Source organism: Aptenodytes patagonicus, chromosome 1 (assembly GCF_965638725.1).
Source record: "Aptenodytes patagonicus chromosome 1, bAptPat1.pri.cur, whole genome shotgun sequence".
Lineage (NCBI taxonomy): Eukaryota > Metazoa > Chordata > Aves > Sphenisciformes > Spheniscidae > Aptenodytes > Aptenodytes patagonicus.
In genome coordinates this window covers 70,379,136-70,406,465 of record NC_134949.1, presented here as the reverse complement: position 1 = coordinate 70,406,465, position 27,330 = coordinate 70,379,136, and the positions used below count along the sequence as shown (strand labels likewise).

At 43.5% G+C, this 27,330-nt stretch overlaps 1 protein-coding gene across 4 annotated transcripts; it reads right to left on the bottom strand.

The window, feature by feature from the left end:
- Positions 1–444: 444 nt before the first annotated feature.
- IL17RA (interleukin 17 receptor A) lies at positions 445–27,151 on the bottom strand. 4 transcript variants are annotated; one of them, XM_076341495.1, is made up of 13 exons: positions 26,994–27,151; positions 17,499–17,523; positions 14,471–14,617; positions 13,122–13,246; positions 11,922–12,048; positions 8,366–8,413; positions 8,127–8,284; positions 6,802–6,879; positions 6,285–6,360; positions 6,187–6,201; positions 5,235–5,336; positions 4,139–4,180; positions 445–3,488 (listed from the first exon to the last, which is right to left on the bottom strand). In XM_076341495.1, exons 1-13 carry the CDS (start codon positions 27,114–27,116, stop codon positions 1,975–1,977), a joined length of 2,580 nt encoding a protein of 859 aa, XP_076197610.1. In that variant the 5' UTR covers positions 27,117–27,151; the 3' UTR covers positions 445–1,974. The 4 variants fall into 4 exon arrangements, with proteins under 4 accessions (XP_076197610.1, XP_076197618.1, XP_076197629.1 ...); XM_076341503.1 differs by having other exon boundaries at positions 445–3,485; XM_076341514.1 differs by lacking the exon at positions 5,235–5,336.
- Between the last annotated feature and the right edge of the window lie 179 nt (positions 27,152–27,330).

The following is a 27,330-nucleotide window of genomic DNA, read 5'->3' as shown; positions in this document are numbered from 1 at the left end:
TGGAGAAGCACTGAGATCACAGCTGCCTCTCACTTAGCTCCTGTTGGGTTAGGTCCTGAACAGGCAGGAAGCTAAGGTGGCACACCCAGTCTTAGCTTCGGATCTGTGCAGGGACTGTCCCTTTGTTAGTCTTTCTAGGCACCTGGCTGCAGAGAAAGCAAGCTGTCTTAACAGTTCTGCCTCACTGAGCAGCCCTGCACAGAAGTTGCACACATTTCCCTTCTTTAACACCCATTTTGAAGGAGCATGCACTTCCTACACGCAAGGGCCCTCAGCCGTATCCAGCTCAACTGGATTCAGCTGCAACACTTTGCAGGAGTGTTTTGGCATTTGTCAGCCAGTTTAGTTCTGGCTCTCAGTTTCGCCTCAGATTTCTAAGAAATACTAACATAGGGAGTTAGGCAGAATCGAGGACGTAAAAGTGTTTAAGTAAATATATTCAAAAAGTATTCTTGTTTTTTAATTTAAGGAATAAAACACAAGTTATAAACAAATAAAATTATAAAATACACATAACAAAATATTGGTTGCAAATCAAAAGAACAGATTATCTTCTGAGATACCAGATTTTTAAAAAGCTGAAGTTATCTTAAGATTTTTTGACAAGTAAACTTAGAAGGACAGGACAACGACAAGCTTGCCTGAACACAAAGGAGAAAGGCCTGGATGCATTTACATCTCTCAAGCTGTTATCCAGTGGGCTGGACTGCAGAAACCGTGATAATAAATAGGGTAAACACCAGCCTCGATTAGTCTGCTACCCAATCAGTGCTACGTGGGCCAACACGCAATCACTCACAGGGGACGATTTTTCCTAGTGCATCAAGCCCAATTTTTTAAAAACACTGGAATTGATACAGCTACCATCACTGCTCCTGGAAGATGAACCCCTTAGTCTATTAAGTATTTTACAATGGTTAACCTGAACTACCTGTGCTTGACTTTATACCCACGTAAGTAACATCTTACACTCACTTTAGCTCAGCCTCCCCTAACTCTGTTACAATCTCCACTCTAAAACAGCATCTGCTGAAGCTACACTTCCCCCCCCCCTCCAAAATAGTCTTTCATTTCCTTAATTGTGTGTCACTGTCTACATCTTCAGCTCAAGTCTTCCTGGTGCTAAGACATCCAAAAGCAAACAGCGCTGCCGCAGTGCATTATAGAATACAGAGTCCCCTGATTCAGGAATTCTGTATTCAGTCCCAGATTCTTCTTATAATTGTATAAGCAGCCCGAATCCCATTTTTTGGTCCATTATTCCCTTTTCCCCCTTCCTCCTCTTGCTGGTTTTCAAGCACATGCCTCCCAGTAGGGAGAGTTATGGAGACTCCTAATAAAAAGTTTATCCCACTTTCTGCTCGGTTACTCCATTTCTGAGTGGCCATGGAAATGCAGTTGCAAATGAATGAATGAGTGGCAAAAGAAAAAATGTCCAGACATGTATCAACCAGGTAGAGACAGCTCTAACCTGGCTGAAATTTAAGGCACACATCTTTAACACAGTATTTACAACAAAATATTTAAAATGTGTATTAAAATGGCAAAGCAAATTTTGCCATGTTACCTAAATCTGTTTTCCAAAGCCTGGCCATGACTTTTACCCAGTGCATTAGAACCAGTACAGCTGGAGGGCATTTTGAAGGCACAAGTGGATGAGGCACAATAATTTTTCTGCCATCCATCAGTGAGGACTCAATGTAATACACTTCCCCAAGGAACAGAACTACTGCCTGTTCTTTCACAGGGGTGGCTAATATTCATTGCTTCTCTCCACAGAGACTGGAAGCAACGTTGCCAGTCTGCTGGGCAATCCTGCCTCCTAGCAGCAGACAGGAAGATCCCACCAGTAAGTCATTTACAATACAAGGACAAGGATGGTGTTGGAAATGCAGGTTCAGCACTGTGCGTGGCAATACACATTGAAATACATTCCATCCCTGTATTTCAAATGGAGCAGGTCCCGGATAGAGCCTAACAGTCCTCCAAAGATTGGCCAATGTCCATCACCTCAGCTGGATACCCCCAGTCAGAGCTCCGTTGAATGTCCTGAAAAAACAGCTGCTGCTGGAGGCTCTTTAGACTGTTCAAGACCTCTGGAGAGAGTTCATGGAAGACCACCTGTTTTTCCTGATCCTCCTCCTCCTCTTCTTCCTCCTCCTCCTCCACAAGGTCATCAGGAGGCAGAGGAGAACATCTAGAGATGTACCCCTGGTCTGACTGCACTGACTGTCTTTGGTCTTTGCATTGGTCATCAAAGACGAACTGGTGTTGCTTGTCAGCCTCCTCTTGGCAGAGAGACAGCTCTGAAGGAAGGACACTCTGCTGATAAAGAGAGTACATGAGTCCATTCAGATGGTGTCTCAGTTCACCTGAGAGGTTTGCAGGACTCTGGTCATCTATTGCTGAAACTTCAGAGTCATCATGGAGGATAATGTTATTCCTCATTGGAAAGCTTGTCTCCAGAAGAGGAACTCCTTCCATACAATCCTCATTGCTCAGCACATGATGACCAATTATATTGCTATCTTCCATGGAAGAGACTGGCTCCACTACCTGGACTGGAGGAGCCTCATCCATAGGAAGGACCATAGTCCGAGAAGTCAGATCCCCACACGGATTAAGTTGAGGTTGGAGTTTACAGCCTCTACTTTCACCTTCATGCATGTGGAGGTTGATGACATAACAGCAGTTGGGGTCAGGTTCCTGTAGGTGCAGCTGGTGTTTCACAATTCCGCCCGGTTCACTTAGCAGTGAATCCACCTGGCTCTCTCTGTTTAGGGACTGCAACTCTTCATCATTATCCAAGCAGATGGTTTCACTCTCAAACCAGTCTGGGTGCTCCGTCTGCCAGTTCTTGAACTTTTGTACTGCCTCTTTCAACTTCCTCCCACTAGGGGTATCGACGTAATTTTCAGCTGTGATTTCCCGGATTCGATGGATGCGCCCAGGTTCAAACTTCTCCAAGTCCTGAATCCGAAAATAAATATCCTCAAACTTGTCCATCAGCTGGTACCTGGATGTGACATTGAACAGATCAGGTATATCTCTCTCACTGCTTATCCCCTCAAAATAGCAGACTACATACATTCCAAAACAGGCTGGCTTCTTGAAATCTGGCAGGATCAAATTCAAGGCTGGGGTGAACAGGTCTCCCATTGGCTTTTGCTGATCTTGCTTGAGACACACAGGCTCACTCCCAAGCATGGCCTGCCATTTGGCCTGGGTGCCCCGTGAACATAAGATGATGATCTTTGAAGATAAGTCTTCCATTTCCTTCTTCTGTCGAGTAAGCCAGGGTAACGGCCCTAGCTCTGAGATCTGATGATCTTCTAGCAGATCTAAGGCTACATCAGTGCCGCAGACTGTCATCAGAAACTCGGCAAACTTCAGCACCACATCCACGTACAGCAGGTGATCAGCAGAGTACACAATCCAAACCTTTCGAGGCTTCAAGGGTGGCAGAGGAAGGTCGGTATATGGTGCTGCTGAAAGACAGAAAAATATTCATCCCAGCCGACAGAAAAATATTCATCCCAGCCACATTCCCAAAATTGTAATGGTGCAAGCCAGCAGCAATCAACATAGGAGAATATTAACAAAAGGTTCTAGCAGCTACCAGTTTTGAAGCTAGTTTGGCAACATATGCAGACAACATCTCATTGTAGAAATTTAACATGAAAGTCCAGACAGTGGAGCTGTGACTTATAATAATGCCTGGATGGTCCATGGAATTCACCACACAAGTAATACACCAGCTTCAAGAGGCTTGCAAACGTAGCTATATTCTCTGCTGGAGAGCTGAGTGCATCCACCTCAAAACAATCTCCTATTGCTATGGCTCAGATGATTGGCAAAGGTTCTTTTGCCAGTACAGCCTCAGCTGGGTCAAAAGCCTCACCACTTAAAGCAATTATCTCCTGTCTGCCAAATACGGCATTTCAACTTCCATATTCTCTGTCCAAGGGTATTGGGTATTACAAAGTTTCTTTTAGCTAAACAGGAAGATCCTAAGGCTACATTTTGGTTTTGAGAAGCACCTATAGAATAGAGCCTACGAGAGCCCCTTCCGGACAGTTGTGAGAGACTTCTAGAATGCATTACATGCGCTTGATAAAACACAGGCAGGACATCTTACCAGTTTGCAAATCATTGTGGTTGCATTTCCCTCGCCAGTGTGCTGGAAGAGAGAGAAAGTCAGTCAGTTCTGAAAACACGAAATAAGATTAAACCCTTAAAATGACAACACCTTCCAAAGATTAGGTAAGAAAAACTGCAGGGATAAAACCATGGGGAGGGAGAAGCCTAATAAAAAAATATACTAAATGAATAAAGACTCTTCTACAGCCCATTTTGCCATGTACTTTGCTACATTTTTCCTTTGAGAGGAGAAGGAATGCATTCAAAACCAATTTTCTCCATCTTCCCCAGATCTGGCCAGCCTCAGGAAGTACAGAACCCCCAATTGTTCTGCTACCTCTCCTTAAGGAGAAGAGGCTTTTTTAAAGATAGCTTTTTCTTAAGAGACTTCTCTGAAGAGGCAACTAAAACATTCCTAGCTACATCTTATAGATAAGTTTGATGTTAAGAAATTTTCCAAAAGACTTCCAATTACTCCTCTCAGGTAAAAAAAAAAAAACACGGTGAATTGCAGTTTCCCTGTGATAACTGCCTCATGGTTGCAGCACAAAAGACGAGGAATTAGTCCTTCAGTACCCAATTTTCCAACCCGCTCAACGTCAACCTCTGTGTCCTGTTTTTCTTCTTCCATCGTAATTGAAAAACATTATTTAAGCTCAAAATAGTATAAAAATGAATTTTGTAGAGACTTTGAGGAACAGGGGAAAGACTACAGTCTGGACAAACAGGAAGCTTCTGTTCTGCAGAACTCTTATGCAATGCGGGAGAAAAATAAATGGAAAAGATATCTGTAGCAATCTGCAGGAAACAAAGGGCTGAACTATGAAGTTCCTTTTTCCCCTCATGCGCTCTGAAGCACTATGAAAATGGAGTATCAGACAGCATAACCCGTGGAAGGCTTTACTTAACCAGGTGGATGGTATTAGGACATTACAAGTCCTGTGACGTAAACCAGAAGGTGTTTACATAGGCATTATCTCAGTGGCAAGACATCAGAACAGCAAGGAAGAAAACAGCAATAAGGAATAGGTACAGAAGGAGGAAAAAATAGGATTAGCGTCAAATCTTTTCTTCCTAGCTGGTATGAGTCTTACCTGCTCGTTTTTTGGTCATACAAATCACACCAGCTATGACTGATCCCACCAGTAACACACATATCCCAGTGATACACCAGTAGAGCCATATAATCATATCACCTGCAGTACAAAAATAGCACTCAGACATTGCTTTACACAAACAGAGTTTCACCAAAGAAGAGAAGTTTCTTGAGCAGCAGGGGCCAAGGGAGAAGGACCCTGGCTCTGCCCAAAACCACGGGTAGTCCAGCACTTCCCCCTTACAACATACCACAGTCACTTCTCAAAATGAATTCCTGCTTTCATGATGATGCTCTACACCATAAATTTGCTCCACAAAGAACCATATGTGCAGCACATTGAAAATACCGATCAATAGCCTTCCTCTAAACAGCAATGTTTATCCAGCTTTGACAGGCATGCCGCCCATGTCCTGCCTGTTCATGTAATCTTAAAAAACCTCACCATTTTGGGTGATGTATTTTTTCCCCCAATCTACAGGTGTTTTTTTCTTTTTAAATTTTGGGCAAACTAACTCCTTACAGGTGTTGCTGCAGCCAAAAAAAGATGTCAAATCATTATGCACATGATTTATCTTGACATTCATAAAAATGAATATATGCAAGCTATTCTCTCCAAAAGCTGCTTTATATTATGCAAATTTTTTAACACCGAGCAAAGTGACAGAAAGTATTTTATATTAAGACTCTTCTTGTCAAAACTGTTTGTCAAATAATTTTATGCAAGTGAAGTATCTCTAAAAAATTGCTCTTTAAGGTTCGCACTGCATACAAATACTTGCCTCGTTAAATCATGGTGAAGTAACTCTTAACACAATTCACACTGAATTCAGTGTTACAAGGGGACATTTCCTGCCCATCGGGTCATTCCCAGGGAGGATCATTTGTTATTCTCTATGACAGGAAAAGAACAGCAAGAGAAGTTTCAGGGTATTGGAAGAACTTCTTACCTGATGGGTCTGTACCTGCAAAAAGACAAGAGTTACATTAAATTCAGCTCTCATCTGTAAGACAATGGGAATCTAATTTACAGAAAAGCAGTTCTCACCTGGAGCTGGTGAACATGGGATGAAAGCAGAGTGTCTCAGACAGTCTGTGCCACAGATCGCAAAGAATGGCTGAATCTGCAGTTGAAATAAGTTCAGAAAACAGAAGCTATTCTTAAAAGCAATTCTGTTCCCCACTTTACTTCCCCCCCCGCCTCTACATTCCCTGTATTTTAGCGCAAGGACACAGAACTCCCATTTCCCTTCAGAAAACAAGATTAATCAAGAATTCTTACACTATACATTAAGAAGGCAATGAGCTCCTAGGGTTGCATACTTGTGCCATTCCCACTCCATAGTCTCTGACTTGGCAACCCTATACTAAGGAAAAGCCACTGTCTACAGAGAACACCTATATAAAAAAAAATTGTTCTTTCAGCCATAATCATCATTTCCCTGACACAGGTAATTAGGGATTAGGCAATCTCAGAACAAAACACTGCAAAAAGCATAACATTCCTAAGCTGCTCATCGCCTTGTTGGTGAAGAAAGGACACAGGGACAACAGCGAGATCCTACCTGTATTTTGTAGTTGCAGCAAGCTCTTATGTTCTTCTCTATTTTGATTGTGACATTCACTTGCTGTTGAAGTCCACCCTGCAGAAATGAGATGCAAGTTATAAGGGAAGGAAGAAAATGGAATGAAAGCAGGAAAAAAGAAGAGGAGTTGACACGAGACTATGGAGTGGTACAAAGAAGCAGATTTTTTTTTTCTTTGGAACAAGAAGCTCACAGATAACAAAACAGATAAATGATGCGGCCACCATCACTGCAGGTGTCCTGTGTGACAGACATAGTAATACAATTTAAGACAGCAGGCTAAGGTTGCAGAGGTAACAGGAAACGATTAAGGATGTACATTGTATAACTTCAAACGTGTTAAACAAACTTACAGTTTCTTAACAATGTAAATGTCTTCAGTTACTTAATGTGTAAACACTAACAAGCTTCCTCGTTTAATTAAAAAAGCTGTCAACACTGCTGCTTCTGACACTAGAACAGACAAATAAGTTGTCCTTGTTACCTGCTGTATACAATCAGTATCATGACAATCTAAATATATTCTTTACAATGACTAGCAGATACATACTCCAAAATAAGGTATATTCCCTCTGCCAGGGAAATATGCATACAGCTGTACCAGCTGTGTCAGTAATAACTTAATACATTTTAGTGCATGCAGTACAAAGGGTTTTAAGTGTGGAAGGAATGGAAAGATTAAGCAAATTGAATACCAATATATCTGCCCTCCCTCAAGGAAGGGTGGGGACTGGTACGAAATATTCAGTATTTCTCCTCCCTCAGATGCCTGAAGGAAAGCATTTCTTATGTCCGAAGACACTCTGGATCTACTTTGAGCTTCTCGACAATACAGGCTGTAAGACCTACAGGAATTGATTCTCAGTTTGATTGAAACATGTTACAAAACCACTCATTCTTGATCTAAAAAAAATTAACACCCCCCCATCACATTTGATAAACTACTGCAATGATTTATTGAAACTTTGCACTTCAATTTTTGTTGATTTATTTAGTCTTATCCCCCAGGCATTGGCTTGACAAAGGTAATAAAGCCCAGATAGTAAAATATCAAATTTTGGTTTTCTTTGCAGATGTTTACAGACTGCTCCGTGCATTATAAAACCTCTTTTTGATCTTTATTCCTGAAATAAAGTTCCCCATTCCAAAGGTAATTAAAAATTTGTGAAAATAATTCCTTGAAGTTGCTGTACAAGTGCATTTGTTACATCTCCTACATCATGGCTCCAACTCCTTGTTTAGCAACCATTAAAGAAATGTTTGTCTAAATTACCACAGAGGATGTAATTTAGGAAGGTAATTACCTCAGTGAAATCACGTGTGATCATTTTACACGTCTTCTCATTCAGGAAGCTGGCCACATGAATTTGGTATCGGGCTGACTCCATCCATGGGTTAAAGCTCACAAGCAGAGTTGTATCATCTAGACTTTTACCTTGGATCCTGGGCTCCCACAAGCTGCCTGGAAATAGTGCGGATATTCCCAAGTTTCTTAACTGTCAGAAATATTTCAACAGGGTACCTCAAACAGAAAAATTTTTACCTGTCTTTATACATGGGATTGTTCTTTTCATTAGAGAGTCCTTGCAGTCTGCAAGAAAGACCATCAGTGATTAGTCAGAAACATTGTACTTCCATTTAGGAAAAACACACATTTTCTTATCAGAAGCCAGAGACCTAACTAAGTCCTCCTTGATGACTAGAGACCTTTGTTCCAAAGCAGTTATTCTGCAGCAGAATAGTATTGGTTTTCAATGTATGAACTAACACCTCCACTGATTTTATGGTGTTAGTTTTTTTTCAGAACAGAGATAATTAATAAGAAAAGACTGAAAACATACAATACTATTATAATAGTAATATTTGACATCTCTTGCTAATGTAAGACTTGTGCAGAGAGGGTCATAGTGGAATTAAAACTTCATATTGATCTCTGGACCTTGGATGCACTGCAGCAATAGATGCCTCCAAAAGCATTCTGCCCCAGGAAAACTAGCAGGCTGGAATCTTTCTTGATCCCAAAACACTCTTCCACATTTATAATTCCTCTTTGCTTCCTTTAGCAGATTGGCCCTACTCTTTGGGACTTTCTTCAGAGTCAAATCCAGAGTTACATATTCAATATTTAGCAATGTGGGATTTATAAGTCTCAGCCTAAACTACGTCTCTCCTCCAGGGTTTGGACACAAAGGAAAAGGAACAACTCCTTGCTTAAACAGCTGAAAGAAAACATTGCATATCTTAAATCTCCAACTTTCAAAGTTGGAAAATATATAGTGCCTCTGTAATTCACATGTAAGCTCTAATCAGCAAAGCTCCCTGCAACTGCTGAGCTTGACACAATGCACTAGGTTTCTGAAGAACAGTGGAAGATAAAAGCCTGGAAGTTCACAGTATGATCAGGTATAAGAAAGGATAAGAGGGCTGAAAACGAAGTGCTCCCTCTCCTTTTCCAGCTCACATTGACTGGCACATCACATACTTTGCCATTTTATAACTACAAAGTCATGTTGACAACTATAAGCAAGTTAAGAAGAAAACTATGAACAAGTTTATTGAGTGCCAAATATTTATAAATTACTCAGTGCAGCCAGAGGGCACTGCAGATGCTCAGCATCTTCAGGGAAAACAATAAAACAAGTTCTTTTTAGTTATAGGAAAATTTTCATATACACAAGAAAAGGTCAGGTACTCAGCTCTATCGAGTTTCTTGGTAAATTATGCCTAACTGTGCCTTTGAAATCAAACTTCATCTGTCTAAATTTAATATTAGAAGCCAAACTTTACTCCTTCTGATTTGGAAATTCTGGCCTGTACTTCCAGCTTCCACAAGCAGAGGAGCAACTTTGAAAGATTTAAAATTAAATAAAAGCTGCAGTGATAGTCTGCAAAGAGCATGAAAGATTACGCTACAGTCCCATTCATGTAGATGAAATATCTTTGTGCCTGCTCCACTGATGAACATTTTGACAACAAAATCCAGCAGATGTAACTTATCTTCAAACAGCCCCTCAGAGGGGCACCTATACTGGTTTTCAGGTTTAATTATGAATTTCTCTTTAGCCATAGCTGTAGCAGAATTCTTGACAAGCTACAAATGCAATTTCTCAGAAATCAGAGGCCCAAGTCCAAGGTTTTGTCCAGCTTTCTACTGAGCATGTAAAATTTTCGTAACAGTATCTTCCACGTAGGACAGAATCAAAAGGTCTGGCCTTCACAGAATAGTCCCTCCACGTGCACTTTATTCCAAGCAGAGGTTTCATAGAATCATAGAATAGTTTGGGTTGGAGGGGACCTCTAAAGGTCATCTAGTCCAACCCCCCTGCCATGGGCAGGGACATCTTCAACTAGGTCAGGTTGCTCAGAGCCCCGTCCAACCTGACCTTGAATGTTTCCAGGGATGGGGCATCCACCACCTCTCTGGGCAACCTGTGCCAGTGTTTCACCACCCTCAGAGTATAAAATTTCTTCCTTATATCTAGTCTGTATCTACACCCCTTTAGTTTAAAGCCATTCCTCCTTGTCCTGTCGCAACAGGCCCTGCTAAAAAGTTTGACCCCATCTTTTTTATAAGCCCCCTTTAAGTACTGATAGGCTGCAAGAAGGTCTCCCCAAAGCCTTCTCTTCTCTAGGCTGAGCAACCCCAACTCTCTCAGCCCTTCTTCATAGGAGAGGTGTTCCATCCCCCTGAGCATTTTTGTGGTCCTCCTCTGGACCCGCTCCAACAGGCCCGTGTCTTTCTTATGCTGAGGGCTCCAGAGCTGGATGCAGTACTCCAGGTGGGGTCTCACCAGAGCAGAGGAGAGGGGCAGAATCACCTCCCTCAACCTGCTGGCCACGCTTCTTTTGATGCAGCCCAGGATAGGATTGGCCTTCTGGGCTGTGAGCGCACATTGCTGGCTCATGTCCAGCTTTTCATCCACCAGTACCCCCAAGTCCTTCTCGGCAGGGCTGCTCTCAATCCCTTCATCCCCCAGCCTGTACTGGTAGTGGGGGTTGCCCCGACCCAGGTGCAGGACCTTGCACTTGGCCTTGTTAAAACCTCATGAGGTTCACACAGGCCCACTTCTCCAGCTTGTCCAGGTCCCTCTGGATGGCATCCCGTCCTTCTGGCATGTCAACCACACCACTCAGCTTGGTGTCATCTGCAAACTCGCTGAGGGTGCTCTCGATCCCACTGTCCATGTCACTGATGAAGATATTAAACAGTACCAGTCCCAATACGGACCCCTGTGGGACACCACTCGTCACCAATCTCCATCTGGACACTGAGCCCTTGACCACTACCCTCTGGATGTGACCATCTAACCAATTCCTCACCCACCGGGCAGTCCACCCATCAAATCCATACCTCTCCAGGTTAGAGAGAAGGATGTTGTGGGGGACCGTGTCAAAGGCCTTACAGAGGTCCAGAGAGACAACATCTGTAGCCCTTCCCGTGTCCACTGATGTAGTCACTCCATCATAGAAGGCCACTAGGTTGGTCAGGCAGGACTTGCCCTTGCTGAAGCCATGCTGGCTGTCTCAAATCACCTCCCTGTCCTCCAAGTGCCTTAGCATAGCTTCCAGGAGGATCTGTTCCATGATCTTCCCAGGCACAGAGGTGAGACTGACTGGCATGTAGCTCCTTCCCCTGGGTCTTCCTTTTTTCCCTTTTTAAAAATGGAGGTTATGTTTCCCCTTTTCCAGTCAGCAGGAACTTCACCGGACTGCCACGACTTCTCAAATATGATGGATAGTGGCTTAGCAACTTCATCCGCCAGTTCCTTCAGGACCCGCGGATGGATCTCATTGGGTCCCATGGACTTGTGCACCTTCAGGTGCCTTAGGTTTGACAAACTTCTGGACACAGGATCCCAGAAATAAGGATGGTGAGTCGCAGCACATGCAGTTTGGATATATACCACAGGGGTATTGTAGATAAGGCTAGCACCATGGACTTTCTAAACAGCAGCATTCGGAAAGGACAACAGGTTTTTATAATACTGTCACCCTATTGCCAAACTTGCTCATAGTTCATGGGTCTCGTCTGGAAAAAAAAACCCCAACCACAGGTCCACAAACCATCACAGTCCTAAGCGAACTAGAGCATCTCTTACCAGGCATTGTGAAAGATGTGGACTTGCAATTGTAGTCTCCATCTACGCCCAGTTTGGGCAGGTGGTAGACAGTCACTTGGTAAGTCTGGCCAGGTTCCACTTCAAAACGGTCAAAAGTGAAATTCCACTGAAAACAAAACACATTCACAAGGATTTAAAGTGAGAATGTTGTCCTATAAAGGCACTGAAATTAACAGCTGGCTTGGGCCTGTTCCACTGTGTTCCCTCATCCCATATGACCCTTTTTCTGAAGCTTGACTATAAAAAAAATGGAACTCAGGTATATTAAATATACCAGTCCCTTAGTCTAGCTCAAATTCTTCTGTTTAGAATGAGAAAAGTACAGTTATTTCTTGGGATCTCTGAACAGACACAACAGTCTCAACACAGTTGTTTGGCATGAGTTTCCACTTAATTTCATTCTGAACTGAAAGAAAACGAGGCTAAAATATGCAGTTTTGAGACTGAAATTCTAGTCTAGTATGAATCTTGCAGTGCTGTGCAAGTGTTAAGTATTTAGAGTTGCCCTTATACATATATAGTTCTGTACCTGGCCATTCCATAAATATTTTCTTAAATCTCTACTGTTTTCCACATATCAGCAGCGCTGTGCAAATTCTGGGAGAGGCACCGGCTCCAGATGGTAAGCTAACTATGGCCCAGTTCTGCGTGATAACAAATGAACTCCAGATTCCTATTGTTCATAAAGGGAGCTGTGGATGCTCAGCATTTTTCTGACAAGTTTCCTAGACTGAGTGTAAGCTGAAGGACCACTCCTAAGGTTGGTGCTTTTCTCCACAGCAAGAGGGTACAAGAAAGAGGTGGAAGTAAAAGGAAGGGTTGAGTTAAAAAGAAGGCTATGTCAGAGCTGTCAAGCAGAACGCAAAAACTCCTACAACGAGTTGCTTTAAGCAACATCCAGAATGAAGACATGTGCTAGGCAGTGAAAGCAACAATTCTTAAAACCTGAAAGATAGGAAGAGTGAAAGAGAAACCAAGATAAGCAAGCAGCTTGTACAGTTACACACAGGTGTAAAACAAACTGGAAACAACAGCAGGTCTCAAGCCCAGTATCTTGATTGTTTCATCAACTCTTCTAACCAGTTTGTACTTTTTAATCAATAACCTTGCTGTATGACAGCAAAAGCAGAAACAAACCCATGGATTAGAAAAAAGTAGTTTAGAGCCCTTTGCACTCACCCGGCCTCCATCCGGACGGACCTGAAGTGGCAAGTTGTTCTGAAAGTCAAACTGGGCACAGATCTGTTGATTGCTGTTCAGTTGCATCACAGCCAGCTCTGCCCCTCGGAGATACTGGATGCTAGCTGCAGGCACAGGGACAGAGAGATGTCTTTTCCTGTCATCTGCACATGTAGAGGTTGCAACCCCCACAGAGATTACCACCGTGCCTAGTCTTGTCACAGTCTTACTCCTTTGAAGCACTGGGGATCCCAACACAAAGATAACTGGCCATGAAAAAGTGAGCATGCAGGGTTGACTAACAGCACTTTCAGCTTAAAGGTTGTATTGCATGGCAAGAGCTCCATCTGTGCAAGTGAAGGGGCAGCATAGAAGGCAACTTCATTTTTCCAGACACCCTGGCAGTTCCACAGGTTGTGTTGTGTTTAGCTTTGCCTCTCAAGGCTGCTTCATGCAGTTTGGGCACCAAGTAAATATGCTTTTATTTTGGTACAGACAATCCCAATGAGAAAGTTTATAACCACAGCTACACAAAATGACTGGGTTACCTGAGTCACACCTGCTTCTACACTACTATAGCTATACTGAGATAATAACTCTATACAGCACTCAGACACAGGCCCGGCAGAAGAAAGAAATGAATGCATTTAATTCTGTCTTGAATCAGTGCAAAACCACGGACAAGCGCATGCAAGGGAAACACCATATACAAACAAACAAAAAATAAATAATCAAAGATATTTGGAGAGTGAGAAAACTTGACTTAGTGGTACTCATTTAGGCTCCAAGAATGAGACAATTATTCCTTTATCAAGACACATCTGCATATAGGAAACTTAAGTTACAAGGACTAGATTACCCAAAAATGGGAGGAACTTGCATTGGGTTAACAGCACATAAGCTATTTGTGCTCTCAAATTAATTCTCATTTGTTCAGTTCACAGATGTAATTCTCCTGCACAAGACTGCTGCAGTCATTGCTATGCCTTGAAAAGGCAATGCTTGCAGCGTGAACCTCCTTTCTCCCCTCACTGCCATGGTAAAGGTGTGGGTCACTGGATTCCATTTTTTTCTGCTTTTCCCATTTTAAATATCATTATCCCATACTAGTGGAAACATTTTAAATTCTTGAATACCCAGCACACACAAAGCCCTGATTCAGTCACCAAGAAAAAACAAAATCATCCCCTAAAACAAACAAAAAGAAGCAGCCAAACCCCCAAATTTCAAAGCTCTACTTTCATGACTAGATCAGTAAAAGACTTCCAAGTCATAATTCTCCTCCCTATCCTTACTAGATCACACCTAATTCCTCTGCTCCATGTTCACATTAAACAACCGCCACTTACCATCAGTGGCCACTTTCCATTCTATCCGAAGCACAGGGAGCAGGTTTCCATCCATCTGACAGAAAACATCAGAAGAGACATGAAGACTGCTCGGAGCAGAAGGAGTCCACACGGGAACCTGCAGCCAGCTCGCCTCCATGCAGGTACCTGTCCAGCAAATGCAAGCTGCCATTTAGAGCGGGGCTGAGGAAACTCCGCTTAATTGCAGTTATGGTCTGCCCTTTGGGTCAGGGTTACTCAGAGGGCAAAACTGGGTGACAGACTGCTTCACGGTTCAGAAAGGCAGTTTTCAGCATGCAAGTACTTTATAAATTGCCTGTAATATTCTGAACTCACTCATTCTAGTAACTTACACTTCCTCTTTTCCTTAAAATCCATTAGTAATTATCACAATCAATGTAGTCAGGTTTAAACAGGTCAAGTGAATTTACTCAGTATCTCCTGCAGCAAGACCATACCTTGCTGCTGAAACAGACCTATGTTAGAACACTAGTACTAATTTCCAGCCTTCCAGTGATAAGAAGTCTGTCAGATAACTATTGGAACAATTTCCCTGGGTAATTACTTTCTGTTTAAAAACTGCCTTACTTTAATTTGAATATACATCTGAATTTAGGTTCCAACAACTGCTTGTTATGCCTTTCCTAAACTAATGAGCTCTCCGGACAGAAAAATAATTTATGCTAGTCAATACAGTGTTAGGGAAAACTGGTCCTGTAATCTCATCAGAAAATGAAATCAAGTATGACAGGCATTAGACAGACATGATCTACTTAGACTTTTGTAAGACATCTGACTTATCAGAGCATATTAAAATAGCTCTGCTGAATATCAGTGAAGCACAACACAGGAAGAACTAGACTGACAAATCAAGGAGGAGTTGCAAGTGGGAAATCATTACTGTTTGAATGTTTTAAATAGCTCTGCGGGGGTGAGCGTAGGCCCAATGCTATGCATTTTTCTAAAAAATATCAACAATCTAGAAATATAAAATAATTGATGATAGAGTGTATGATAACTGTCAGACTTGGGAGGAGGTGAAGGCAGAACTGTCAATAAAAATAAGTCTGAGTCACTTTGTATACTGGACCCATTCAGACAAAAGACTTCTTGGCATACTGTAATATATATCTAAGCACATGTAGTGTAGGCCATATTTACCTAATGAAAATTTATAATGGTATTTATTCATAACAGCACTACTGAAAAACTAGCAGAAAAACTAATGAACACGAGCTGTGTAATGCAATCTATGAATCATATGAACAGGCTAGTGTGATCACTGAATATATCAAAAAAGAAGAAAAAAGCTAAAATGATCATACAAGCTTTGGAGAGATCAGTACGATATTCTTTAGCTACTTGTTGCATCCACACTAAACCACTGTAATATTGAAAAACAGAACAACGAAAAGCAAGAGAATAAATTTGTAGGTTGAACTCCTCAAAGGCAAAACATGTTTTGCTACCAGTTTCAGCTGATAGAAATCCATGCTGCTAATGAAATGTTGCTCTCTTGGCTACATTTTCCACGTATTCCCTTGCATGAGTTCAAACAATCATGGGGCTGTGTGATGATTTGGTTCATAAAAAAAATGACCCGCCAAACAAAGTTTTCCTTGGTGGGCTACTCCATCAGGCAGAGCTCAAGGAAGCAGCTCAGCCTGCAGGCCCACCACCGTTGGCACTGTCCCAGGGGAAGCAGTGGGAGCATGCAGCCAGATGCTGGAAGGGACACAGGTAAGAGCAGCACTCTCCCCCCCGGCAGTTTGCCATTATGCAGTGCACAGTCACCCCCCACCCCCCCAAAGTACACTTTCAGTGATGGGAACAGTGGAAAGTGGGCACTATCCCTTCTTGTGACAGCATGGTTTTAGGCTTAGGAAGTAATTAGACAATCCTCAAAGGCTCATTCTACCAAAAAATATCTATAGAAAACCTGATAAGATTAAAGTACCTTTCAGAAAAGAGTGTATTAAGCACTAAAAAAAAAATCTTTTACCTAGAGCAGAAAAACATAACAAGAACTATAAGGCAGAATTTAAACCAAATATTCAAATAAGGCAGCATTTTAATGATGGAGCTGCAGCTTGGCTTAGCCATGTTGTCACGCTATATTCCAATGGCTGTCTGCCAGTGGGAAATACGATCCAATCTGATCCCACCCAATCTCCCTCCTGCCAAAAAAGTTTAAAATCTGGTTATTTTCAGCATAGTCATCTCCCTGATCTGGCATGCCAAGCATGGCTACAAAAATATTTGTGCCAGTATGATACAGGGTTGGGCACTGAGGCAGAAATGAGCCTGCTTAAAACAACAACTGCAAAGAAAGGCCAAGGAGTTCTGCAGCACCGTCTAGACACCTCCGTGTACCAAACAGACAAATGCAGAATGTTCTCCTTTTTTAAGAACATTTACCCATAATTATACTGAAGTGTTTCAAATGTGTGCCATTGCTAAGACTTGACCCCTTACCCCTGGTATAGCCAATATATTTGTTCAGTGGGACTTACAGTAACTCTAGTTTCCTTTTCCAAATCATAGAATCATTTAGGTTAGAAAAGACCTTTAAGGTCGAGTTAATTCATTGGACTTTATGCCCAATAATTTACATTAATTGCTTTCAGCTGCACCCCTTTATGCCCCTTTTTAAATTCTAGTTCATACACTAATTTTTCATCAGGTACTATCATAGCTTGTAATGAACATTTACTGACAAACTTGTCCTAAATTTCTCATTTCTTTAAAAACTGACCATCCCAGCTTTAAATAGAAACTAAACAAGTTGGGTTGTGTTCCACCCACCCCACCCCCCACCCCCAAACTCTATCCTGAAAAAGAATTAACTTTCCATTCCCCTTTTAGCTGGAGCTGATTATGGATCAAACCAAAAACTCCCAAAGCAAGGCATGACAGCAGTGCTTCACTTTACATCTCTGGTTCTAGCAGGAAGAACTTGCTGTATGAACCCAGTTAAAAAAAAAGCATGATCTGATGAGAAAACTGCAATGAAGAAAAGAATACTTACTATTTCTTACGAGGCAGTTTAAATCCTGTGGGGGGGAAAGAAACAAGAATATTACTCTCAGAATAGAAACTGGATTGACAGTAATTTGCTTCTGCTTGGTGGCAGGAGAGGGGCAGTAAGAAAACAATTCAGTGAGTAGTGACGCATACAAACCAGAAGAATTAACCATCAAGAAGCATTGCACAAAGTCATTAATCAGAAAACCAAAGGACACAGGGCATGAAACCTGTGAACACCTGAACTGCATATGTGATGGTAGTAGTTGCAATAATGGAAAGAAATTGGAGAGGCAAAAATGCAAGATGATGAGAGTAAAAACCTTCCAAAATCCAGGACTGTGAAAATAGAAACCAGTGTGACATTAAAGACTGCTTGAAGTAGATGGATATGGTTTTTAAATACCATTGCTTTAAGTTACTGCTACCCAGCACTGATCTTGCTGGTAACGCTTGCAAGGCCTAAGCCCATCTGACTGGAAGTATGAGCTCTCTGCAGCTAGGCTTGCCACTCAAGTACTGGGTTACGTACTGCCTACTGCAGGGCATCCCCTTCATCTTACATTTGGGTTCAAAACCAACATGCGATGACACTCTAAAAACTTAAATCCGATAAATGACTAGTAGCACACTGTGATGAATGGTCCTGTATTGCCTGAACAAAAAGGCTGCATCAGTTATGGCTGGTCTTTTTCCTGAAGCCTCAGAAGAAGCAGGGAAGGGAAAAGAAAACATCTGGTAAGTGCCAGGCTTGTAAGTAGGATATGGTGATTTTACTTTCTAGAAATGTATTTGAGAGGCAACCCATGAAGGAAAAAAATAATCAATCAGAATTAGACTCTTTCATATTAAGTATAAAGATACAAAGTCCTGAACATAAAGAAGCAGCCAGAAGTTAAGTGGGCTCTGCCTGGTTTCCCCCAGGTACGTTTTGTTTACACTGGAAGACCCCACAGTCACCAGAAGAAAGCATGTAAGTTTGCTTGGTTAATGCGATGCAAAATCCTAGCAATAAGGAAGTCTGAAGTTTTCACTGACTTACTAAATCAAGATGAGGGCTAGGTTTCCTCCCACTTGTTTCCTATGCCTTGACATATAAAGGTGGATATTATTGTCACACTGCTGCCACAATATAATTCATTCCAGTGAAGGAGGCAAGTCAACAGGGTTTTTAACCTCTCTGCAACTTAAGGTCAACTCCAAGTGTATTTGGGGCTTAGCTTATTAATGCAGTACGGCCATGGCTATCCAAGGTTGTATTTACATTTTCAGGAATGGATGCTTGAAAAAGCCAGCTGTGCCTTTTCGGTAGTGAACATGCCCTCCAGTATGGCACGGAAAGCTGAAGTTTCACAGACACTAAGTTGGCATTAGACACCATCACTGCCAGAGATGCAGCCCTAAACCTCCCTTCACTTACACCCCAGCACTGCAGCCTGCCCTGTGCTGGCACAAGCATGTGTGTGACCACGCAGGCACCTGGCTACAGCCTGAAACCAACTCAAGGAGAGGAAGGGAGGTCAGCTGTGAACCAGATCTTCTGCCCTTCTGCACCTCTGCTCCTGCTTGTACAGGAGAGGCTGGGAACAAACCGCCAGGCCTGAGGAGGAAGGTGGGCACTGCTCTTTCACAGCTGTGCTGGCTTTTGTCTGCTTGTAACAAGACAGAACTACATCCTGCCTTTGAAGAACTCACAGTGAAAGCCGTGTGGCTTTAACATCACATCAATTAATAAGCTTTTTATTATTTGGAGGAAATAAAAAGTATAAGCAATTGGTTAAATCAGGTATCATACAAGCTGTGCTGCGCAACCTATTTCAAACATGAGCAGAGTTCTACTGACTATGAAAAAAAATACTTCCAACATTAACACTCACGTTTCAGCTAAAGTATCTGTGTTCCTACAAACCTTGAGTGAAAGCAGGCAGATTTGGCATTAAGCTCCTCATGCTTATATAAAAAATAAAACCTGAAAAATCTTCCAGGCTTTTGTTACACAAGTCAAAACAAGACACAGGTATAAATCCAGTCTTCAGGCACCCTTCACAAGTAACACATCCACACTCCCAATAAGCAGTACTACAAACGTACCCAAGATACGGTATATTGAAAAAGATCCAGTGCAACACCCAAGTTGCGTAATATTGACCAACTTTATTATCATTTAGGAAATATTTCAATCAGTTCAAAGGAAGGAATCTGCCTAATTGGCCACTCTGAACTTCTAAATATATACAAATCTATATAACAATTTGCCTGAGAACAGAACTTTGGTGAAGAATTGTTTTCCTACCAGGCAGCCAGCAACATTATATTTTTCAAAATGAAATCATCTTTGCTGCACTAAGTTAGGACTAAGGCAACATCCCAGAGTCAGAACAAATATTCCAATTACTTTGCACTGTTAATAAATTTTCTTTGATAAATGAGGAGGGAAGGGGGATAAACAGTGACACACTTAACCTTTCCTTGCGGTTCTCTCACCCTGTTCTCTTCCTTTCTACCCCGATCCCCAGATGTTAGCAGCTCACCTGCAGAAGCCACCTGCCTTCTCCCTTATCTTCGCTCTGGATCTTCTTGAGGTTTTCAACTCACTGTTGGATCCCCAGCCTCACACCTAGGTTGCGGCACTAACAGCTCTGGAAACACCCAAACAGGGTCTTGCTAGATGGAAGTCTTGGGGCAAATGGCCCCAAAAGCTGTGTAGCAGTGCCCTGCGTGGGGCAGAGGAGCTCTAACATAACCAAGAGCAAAATAAATCTATGAACTTAATGTCAATGTGTAACAACATGTAAGAGGTACTTTTCACTATTTTTGCTGTGCTCAGAAGGTCAAACCAGCCACAACTAGGGGAATCAACTTGATCAATTTGAATATAAATACAATTTAGTCTGAACTGTACTTTCACAGTTATACTGCACCAAACTATTACAGACAAATATACAGACAAATCCTCCATTGAGTATTTAGATCCTGTCGGACTTAAGAAAAACTGGTTACAAGTATAGTTAATAGAAATGTTATTGCAACTTTGTACCTCCCAAATCAGGTTTCCTTCCCCCCCACCCCAAAACACTCCCAGGTAGCATCTGCAACCTAAATCCTTTGATACGGAAAAAACTAGAAAGCAAGCAAGCAAATGCTGATTAAACCAAATCAAAACTAGTTAAACTACAATCACTGAAAAAGAGAAAAATATAAATTGTAACTATCAGTATGGAAAGCAGATTAAGCTATGAAAAAAAATTACTCCTAACACTTCAAATGCTTAATCAGACTTTCTTAGGTAAATTATTTAGCCTGACAATGCCCCTTGCATAAACAGGTGCAGTGGTTTTGGCTAGAATGGAGTTAATTTTCTTCACAGCAGCTGGTATGGTGCTATGTTTTGGATTTGCAACCAAAACAGTGTTGATAACACAGGAATGTCTTAGTTACTACCGAACAGTACTTACACAGCATCAAGGCCTTTTATGTTTCTTACACTGCTCCCCCCAAAGCAGGTAGACTGGAGGTGCACAAGAATTTGGGAGGGGACACGGCCAGGACAGCTGACCCCAACTGGCTAAAAGGATATCCCAGACTATATGACACTGTCCTCAGCAATTAAAACTGGGGAAAGAAGGAGGAAGGGGGGGACATTCAGAGTTACAGCATTTGTCTTCCCAAGTAACTGTTACATGTGATGAAGCCCTGCTTTCCTGGGGATGGCTAAACATCTGCCTGCTGATGGAAATCAAATCCTTATTTCACTTTGCTTGTGTGCACAGTTTTTGCTTTACCTATTAAATTGTCTTTATCTCAATCCACAAGTTTTCTTGCTTTTGCCCTGCCAATTCTCTCCCCATCCCACTGAGGGGAGAGAGTGAGCAGCTGTGTAGGGCTGAGCTGCCAGCTGGGGTGAACCCACAACAGGCAACAAAAATGACTGGCTGCTAACCATGGGTTTTTTGTTTTTAATTTAATGACTTCTGTTAAAACCTATCACTTAATATTCAGTCATTTTGTCCTAGTGCTGTTGCAGTTATCGGTATTTATTGTAAATTGCATCATGATAAAGCCTTATATAAATTATACGGCATTATTTGCCTGAAGAGCAGCAACATCTCCTTTCATTTGAGTGCTGGTGTTTCTGTTTATTAGCAGGTAAGACATGGTTAAATGAGGAAGTGCTGCATTTCCCCTTTTTTGTTTTATGATCAACATGAATATTGAACAAGCACAGCAGATAAATGGATTCTCTCTTCCTCCAGGTCTATTGTCCCAGGTAAAGTGTTCACAATGATGTTCCCAGCATCGATGAGGGTGTGCCCTTTCTGACATTCATTAAAAAGCCAAGAGTTTAGTCAGGAACCATCAGTCAGTTGATGAGGATTCAGAACTGAAACTTGACAATTAAGATAAGAGTTATCTTTCAACACTGGGTTTCTATGGGGACAAACAACAATAGTTTTTCTGGTGTGTTACCATTTCCCAACCCTACTCAGGATTTTCAAGGGGCTACCTACATATGTTTTTTTCCTACCCCACACTAGCCTGTTTACCTTCTGTGCAAGTAACTTTTTTTTATGTTTAGCTGACTATGTTGGAGTGTTTTAAGATGCCACCAGTTAGTCAAGAATTTAGCAGGTTTACCCCAAGAGGTGCGGGAAGGATTCTCCCACCACACAGCAGCCTGCACCAACTCAATTGCTGGTCCACTCCCTTCCCAGTTCCCAAAGCACTATAGGAATGACTTAACAGCCCAAAATGCCCCGAAGAACAATTCATCCAGCCAGGAAGTTCTCACTTGGCATAAGGAAGCAAAGGTAACAGGAGGAGAAGATAAGCCACAACGCAAGCAGAGATATAACAACGCCAAAGGATACCTAGAAAGCAGTCACCATGAAAACCCTCATCTCCTTTTTGGATACTGCCCAGGTGAACTGGACTGGGCTGGGCTGCAGCTGAGGGCATACTTTTATACCAAGAAAGTGTAACTCCAGAGAACGACATCCAAAAGTCAGGAATCAATTAAAGAAAAAGACAAGTCGGTTTTGCAGTAAAATAAGTCAACTACTTCCAGATTTGCACTGGCTACCTCCTCAGCACCAGGGGGAATACCTGCTGGTTTTCCCTTGTAAAGGTCCAACCAGCCCAAAACCTTACCTGATGCATTGCTCATTCAGAGTGCATTAACAAAGCTGTGGTCAGCAGAAGTATTTAGCCTAGTTTCCCTACTTGAGCAAGCACAAATTTAGATGATACAATAGAAATAAAATTACAGCGATGATTGTTTCTGCTTGCCCACATAAAGCTAGAAGCATGTAAGAAGCACTGACAGAATTGAGACGTGCGTCAGTCTGCACGCAACAGACAAGCGGACAAATGGGAGGAGAAGGAACAAAAATGAAGAGCTCTGCAGAAAAGCTAAAGATGGAGCCCACAGCCAGGCAACATGCTCTGCACGTTATTATAAAAGAAGGGGCTTAAACAGATGTTCTCATCAGCTTCCTATTGCTTTGCAGGCCCAACAAGCAAAGCTACAGACACGGGAGGCATAAATATAAGAACAAGACGATTGTGAGGTGATGCCCAAAACTATTATCAGCAGAAAAGGACAGGCACAGTCAACTCTTCAGGTTTACTTGCCATATTTTCACAGAAAGCTAAGCAACTGTTTCTTTCACTCTTTCTTCCAAGATTTTTCTTGCTTTTGACATCAAAAAAGAACAGACCATATGCTGTAGAGAATCATATGAATCTGAAAAAACCAGGAAACTGATTAACAGCACCATGTCATAACAATTCAATTAAATTAATAGGAGGCCAAGATTTCCCAGCAGGATGCTGTGGTAACTAGCAGGAAACTGCCATGAGCTGGGCAAGCATCCAGTTTTCCTTTAAAGAGTGGCTGCTGCATGGGAAGGACTCCAGCTTCCCAAAATCTGTCTTTCACCTGTGAGCCATTCCACATATCTTCTGAGGCTTGGCCAATTTGAAGTTTACCGTAGTTTTCCTTTCCTGAGTCCTTAGTTAAAAGAAGCAGAGATCAAGAGGACATGAACGCGTTACAGGAATAACTACTGAAAGATGATTTGTTTGAGGCTGGTAGGAAACAACTGTCTTCTACAAAATTGTTTTTATTTTTTAAGCATTTTTCTCTATAATTTCTAAGTTTTTCTCTTGCCCTCATAAATTCTCAGCAAAATCAAACCCAAACTCAAAAGTTGAAGCTTCTTCACAAAAATCAGTTTTAAAGTTTTCTCTATCATATTTTGGTAGTTTTGATCATTAGCCCTTTTTATGCTGAAGTTTGGTAGTTTTGATCACTAATCCTTTTCGTGCCAAGAAGTCCAGAAATATTTTAGCAGCACTAAGTGTGACCATGGTTTATGGTAACATCCTACACAGCAAAAAGATGCTACAGAGGGGAATGAGAGAAGTCGGTCAATAGCAAAGGCAAAATGAACACGTTTGTAAAGGAGGACAAGGAAAAGTCTGCCTCACATGCACCACCATCGTTCATCTTCATGAGAGACGTTGCATCAATTCTTCTCCAGAGACTTTTAGTGTATATCCATCAAGGTGGCAAGATGGATTTCAAAGACCAAACTATGTACACCTATACAGCCCCTTAAAGGTGGCAGGGTTATAAACACTGCATTCCTCCAGGACACGAGGCATGCCATGTTGTAAAGAAGTTACGTCCCAATGACTGAACACAGTGATTAAACACTTGATGGTGAACAACCAGATAGGTATTTAAGATGTGGTATGTTTTTCCCCTGTGCATAGAAAAAAAACCTGAACCCCACCTCCCTGCAGATGACATAATTCAAATAATAGTTACTAGAAGGAACTGGATTTGCAGCTGTGCTATTCAGCCTTACAGCTGAGCAGGTTTGATGAAGAGATGGTGAATAAGGCCCATTAAGTGCATTTGTTGGCATTTTAATAAGATGAGCTGTTAACGAGCATTTAGTTTTCACAATTTACAGGTGTCTACCGATACTGCTGTGACACTTTCCCTCCACCACTCCATCTCCAAAACAGCCTCTGCCACATGAGTTTTGCTGAAAAAAACGCTGTTGCTCACCCTGACCTAACCCGAAGCTCAGCAACAACAGCGTGAGTGTAGTGGGTTAGAAAAAGGAAGCAGGTCTCACCAACCCTGCTCAGCAACAGTTTCCCTTTTGAACCACACTGCAGCCACTCATTGGAAGGGTTACTGAATCATCCTCCGAAAACAGTGCAACCGACAGAAAGGGAAGGGGAAATTGTTTTTAACTGTCATAACTTCAGTTGATGGTACTTTTTCCTTTATGTGTCAGCACCTTCCCAATTGCTTCTAAAGAGGCTGCTCATCAGCTTTAGCCAACTCATTTTTCTTAAGTCTGTCTGCATTTTAGAAAACGGCTTATTGAAAGAAAAGGCCAAAGTAGCAGGCTTACACATTCACTGATCTATGAGCACACCCAGAGTGCGAGGCAACACATTTCCTCACTGAAAGTTGGTGACGTACTGGTGAACCCCTCACCAAGTTACTGTGGTTCATGTTCCCTAAAAAAAGAGGTACAGCCAGGAAGACAAAGTCAGTCAAAGTCCAAGCATCCAAGGACACTCTATATGCTCTATAATGTATTACTCTCAAGCTCTGTGTGACTAACAATGTTTGGGATACCCATGGTTACGTTAGATGCCTAAGGAATATTGTAATGTCCTCTTTCCCCTTTGCTAAGATTTTGCATTTTGTAACTCCAGAATGCCCAGCCTAAAGTAAAATCGCAGAAGTGGACTGTTTTCTTGGGGTATATTTAAATAGGAGTGAAGGCAGCAGAGCAGAGGTCAGGTAAAACAGGGCTAAGTATACGTTCAAACATTGGGAAAGGAGGCAGAATAGACAAAGGATAGGAAACATGTATGGGAAAAGATTATAGAAGCTTTCATCTCAAAGGACACATTTTGGTTTACGTATGTCTATAGCTACATCTGACTATCTGCCTTCTCTAGGCTGCTGAGGGTGCATCATGACATATAAAACTTTCTAGCTTAGAAGATAGCTGCCCATTATCCTGTTTATGCATGCACTGCTATTGTTAACAGAAGTAAAAAGCAAAACTAGACCTCTTCGCCCTCCTACACACTCTTTACATGTATCTTAGACAAAACCAAACCAAAACAAACAACCCTCCCCTGCCCCCCCCCCCCAAGAGAGAGAGAGAGACACCAGCTAGGAGTTCATACTTTGGGCTGCCAAAGTTAGCTGGGGTTAGCTCACCACATCTGCACCTCTCAATCTATATCCTCTCTGGCTGGTTTCACAGGGAGAAAAGGCAACCAAAATCTGCCTTTTCAAAATTTCAAGTACATACAATGTTTGTTTACCTACTCCTTCAGCAGAGATTCCCTCCTTCCTCCTAAAACCCCCTCGGCTGCAAGGAACAGGTTAAAACACTGAGGACATTAGGCAACCTCAGCTATTCTCAAAGACTCACATCCTACTCAGTAACTTCTGGCAGTTTCAGCAAGTCTCAGCCCCAGCCACGGCCCCCCACAGTTGTTAGCGACAGGCATTTCCTGGCAGCCATCACATAGTCAGGCTAATTCTGCAGTATTTATAATTCTTTTTTAACATTAAGTTAATGCGTTATCTACAGTTGCTTTGATACATACAGCCTACATCAACCACAAACAACCCCCCCCCCAAACCGTACATAAACAAGTACCGGGTCTTAACTGAGCAACACAGCGTGACGCAAGGATGAGGTCAGCAGCAGCAGGACCATAACGGCCACCGACCTCGCATGGGCACCCACTCTCAGCTGCGAGAGCTCGGCGGGCGGACCCATCCGCGGTCACCTCCAGCGCCGCCAGCCCGCTGCCTGCCCGGGCAGTTCCCCCCGCTTCCAGGCTCCGCTTCGGACCGGCGCTCGCCGCCAGCTTCACCCCGCCAGGGAGAGCTCCCCTCCCGAGGCTCTGCCCACCGCGGCCGTCTGCGGACGGGGGGCCACGGCTAGGTCTGAGGCGGCTCCGGGGCGTTCGCCCCAGAGCCACTTGCTGCTCCCCGCTCGAGAGGGAGCGGAACGGGCCCAGGCCCCGGCCGGGGGCACCGCGTCCCCCGCCCGACAAGCCCTTTCCCGGGCGAGCGAGACCACGCTGACCCCCGCACCCCTCCCGGCGGGGAAGCCGCTCCCGCATCCCAACTTCCTGGCCGCCGCCGCCCCCCCGCCTCCGGCCCGCCGGCTCCTCGTCCCCGTCCCGGCCCCAAGCCGCGCGGGGACGGCCGCGCGTGGGACCCCCCCACCGGCACACCGGCGGTCAGCGACCGTTGGCGGCGCGAGACACCGCGGGAAGCGGGAAACCCCCGCCTCCCCGGCCCTGCCGCCGGGCCCGGCCCGCCGCGGACGCCACGGGAACGCCGCCGGGGCCGGGCCCGTGCCCGTGCCCCGCCGGGCCCGTGCCCCGCCCGGCCCCGCCGCCTGCCTGCCGGCGCCTCCGAGTTCTCGGCGCTCCTTACCGGCTGGGAGCAGGTGAAGGGCGGCGCGGCGCCCAGCAGCAGCCGCAGGGCCGCGCCGGCGAGCGGGATGGGGAAGACGAGGAGCAGGGACAGGGGCAGCCGCCGCGGCCCCGCGCCCGCCATGGCCCCGCCGCCGAGGGCCTCGGGGCTTCCGGGCTCCGACCTGGGCGCGGGGCGATGCCGGCCCTCACCTGAGGAGGAGCCGCTGCGGCGGGGCGGCGTTAAGGTTGCTGCGGGGCGGTGCCGGCGGCGGGCGGTGCCTGCGGCGGGCGGGGCTGCGGCACCGTCCAGCAGACTGCCCGCCACAAGTAACCGTCGGGTCGGTTGTTTGGCCTGG

Bases quoted from the DNA above. Each gene is read 5' to 3' on its own strand.
- IL17RA (XM_076341495.1), bottom strand. From the start codon at position 27,116: ATGGCGGGCGCGGGGCCGCGGCGGCTGCCCCTGTCCCTGCTCCTCGTC. The intron at 17,524-26,993 runs GTAAGGAGCGCC...TCCCCCCCACAG, and splicing joins CCTTCACCTGCTCCCAGCCG to GATTTAAACTGCCTCGTAAG. The intron at 12,049-13,121 runs GTGAGTGCAAAG...TTTTGTTTTCAG, and splicing joins TCCGTCCGGATGGAGGCCGG to TGGAATTTCACTTTTGACCG.